This window comes from Alosa alosa, chromosome 19 (assembly GCF_017589495.1).
Source record: "Alosa alosa isolate M-15738 ecotype Scorff River chromosome 19, AALO_Geno_1.1, whole genome shotgun sequence".
In the NCBI taxonomy this organism is placed as follows: Eukaryota; Metazoa; Chordata; class Actinopteri; order Clupeiformes; family Clupeidae; genus Alosa; species Alosa alosa.
Window position 1 is genome coordinate 28,327,810 of NC_063207.1, and position 2,953 is coordinate 28,330,762.

The 2,953-nt window shown below is 40.8% G+C and overlaps 1 protein-coding gene across 1 annotated transcript; it reads right to left on the bottom strand.

Moving 5' to 3' along the window:
• Positions 1-275: 275 nt before the first annotated feature.
• dio3a (iodothyronine deiodinase 3a) lies at positions 276-2,701 on the bottom strand. Its single transcript, XM_048270778.1, has one exon. The coding sequence runs from the start codon at positions 1,606-1,608 to the stop codon at positions 826-828; it is 783 nt and encodes a 260-aa protein (XP_048126735.1). The 5' UTR covers positions 1,609-2,701; the 3' UTR covers positions 276-825.
• Positions 2,702-2,953: the final 252 nt, after the last annotated feature.

Sequence of the window (2,953 nt, forward strand, 5' to 3'; positions counted from 1 at the left end):
AATGTCCCAATGGCGTGTGTAGGAGCAGGATTTGAAAGTTATCCATTTAAAAGGAAAAATGTTTGTATTGACATGAAGGGCTGGACAGAACACACCGAGTCACACACAAAAGTGTGTAAACGGTGCGCTATTCCTCTCTATCCCTGTTTAAACGGAGTTAAATGCGCTCGTTAAGAGCTTGTACCATACGGCACCAATTACCAAAATGTCTATCTTGTAATGTAAAAGAGGACCTATTTCTTTACTTTATAAACATAGTTTCTCACAGAACACCATTTAAATTACAAGTTTGTTTATTTACAAAATATATTCAATAAAAAGGATGTATCATTTACAAAACATACTCGATAAAAAAGGGCAATGCACACGCACATGCACACCAGTATTAAGACATCAGTATCGATTTTCTGGTGACGCACCTTTTAAAAACCGAACTTCACAACAATACTGGGGTGTATGTCAATGAGCATTACGCAGTCAGGAGAATCCCCTTAACCATTCACACAGTACGAAGCAGAACAGGGAGATAAGGGCATAACAAATGCAGCAACAATATAATTCGAATATACAAATATGCGATTGATAACTAACAAGTAAACAACATAATTGATTGAATACCTAACGATGTTCATATGCCCAAGTTTAAAATAAACTAACGAGTTATAGGACACAACTTCTTGTCTTGTAATAAAATACACTTTTCCGCCTTCACAAACAATTTCATTGGTTTGAGTCCTATCATGAGAAAGGGAACAACACTAGTGGGATTGCAGTCTGTCAATGATGGCTCAATTTTCTAAACGTGGGTGAAACAGAAAGTTTAAATTATATATGAATGACAACATTCCTGGAATTTTCAATACTGTGTCTGTACTGATCAAGCCAGTTTCTCAGTTCAGATATTCGGTATCCCTCCGGTCCCCTGCCTCCTTGGTACACAACCTTGTTGTCCTGGAGTATATAAAGTCTATCGAAATACGCTCCGTACGCGGCATTTGACGAATTCTCCATACTGTCTGCGACCACAAGACAACCCGGCACTTCTTGGTTCATCAACTCTGCCGCTCTCAGTCTGTCCTCAAGACAACGGTGTTGGGGGATTTGGTATGGCGCATCGGAGCTCACCCATCCATCTGACGGATGCGCCTCCTCTATATACACAACAACGGAGTCTGCTATATCAGCGTATTGGTTTATAACCCGCTGGAACGCCTTCAGGCGTGTCATAAATGGTGGTCAGGTACAACTACCAAAGTTTAGAATTAGTGGTCTCTTGCCTTTCGCATAGTCAAGAATCCGGGTTGGTTTTCGGTCTCCAAGCTGCACAACTTCGGTGTTGGGTGCTTCGTGTCCCAGGTGCGCCGATTTAAAGAAGTCCAGTTTATGCCCGTGCCAGACCGCTTTCAGCGACTCCAGGCTGAACATCCGATTAGAATCAGAGATACACAGAGGTGGATCATCCGCGTTTCCCTCGGTCTCCCGCATTTTGAACAGCATTTTCCTTACGCACAGAAAATCGAGGAACCAGAGCATGACCGCAGCCACCAGGAAGCGAGGCAGCAAAATAAGACAAATGACTGCATTTTTAAGTGCCTTGATGGTTTTCATGCCGAACGGGGGTGGCGCGACCACCGTGTTTAGGCCTGGCTACAGGAGACTTGAGTGGCTGTGTTATCATCTGTTCTGATCCTCTGCACTTAAGTTCTTGACTGCACACAAGTTCCCTTTTTATAGGACTGGGATGAGGATTTGAATGAAACACACTCCGCCTCCAACCTTGACCGACCCCTCACATGGTGGGGATTACCTCCCATTAACTTGTGTTGGTGATGTAAGGGATAGGGAAATGTAACCTAACTAGTTTCTGAAGACTAATTTATGAGAAATACATAGGAAACACTTCGGAACAACATAACACATTCATTAATATCGAACACCCGATAATATCTTACCTGTTGAGCTTACAGGCTATATGTATGCCACTGGCACGTTTAGGTTAATTGATTGCGCATAGGTTTTACACATTTCTCGCATAAATAGAATTTAATCAATACAATAACACTTCTAATAACGGGCCCCAATAACATAATCTGAATTTAAGGATGCTGCCATGAAAATAACTCGTATCATATTAATATATAATAAACCAATATTTTTAATCCCGCACAGATAATACTGCACAGAATAATGTATAGCCTACACTGGATCAACAAGGCCTACTTGCCAAAGCATAGGCTATTCGTTGCACTGTGACACTCTATATAAGACAAAATAAGCGTGAAGACAAACAACTAGCATTGCACATCGCAGACCTGTCCTGATGTATTATGTGAATGTTTAGCCTTTAGCATAGGTTAGTTGTGGTTATTCTGCTTTGTATTGTCCTGCTTTGTTGCTGTCTAGGAGCAGGTGCTTTATTTTCACCAAGCGCATAGGAAAATCACTAGACGGCGCTGGTGATTGCCACAAGAACAGGGAGACTATTCAGAGGGGTGCGGAAAACACTTAGAGCAAACATATTCGCTTTACTTGATAGCGAAAAAAACTATTGTAAAGAGAAAGTTAATGTGACCGTGATGTAGCCTACGAAAGGGTGCACAATAGACGATGATCATCTTCGTTGGAGAGTTACATGCACTCAATGATCAGTGGTAATAAATTCAAACTTCTTTATGGATGAGATAATATTTAATAACAAACTATTTATTTCGGTATATTAAAATGTAATTGTTATTAACAATCTGTCTAGCAGTATTTTTCCCAAATATATAATAAACCCAATGAAATAAAGCCAGTTTACGCTCCAAATTACGCGCGGGATCTAAGAGATAGAAAGTGGATGAATCGTCTCTGAAGTCTTCCAGTACATATTAAGTGTGTGATGTCCTTGAAGCTAAAACAGGTAGCCTTCTCAAAACGTCAAAGCCTTCTGAGCAGCGATGGTTTTCAGTGT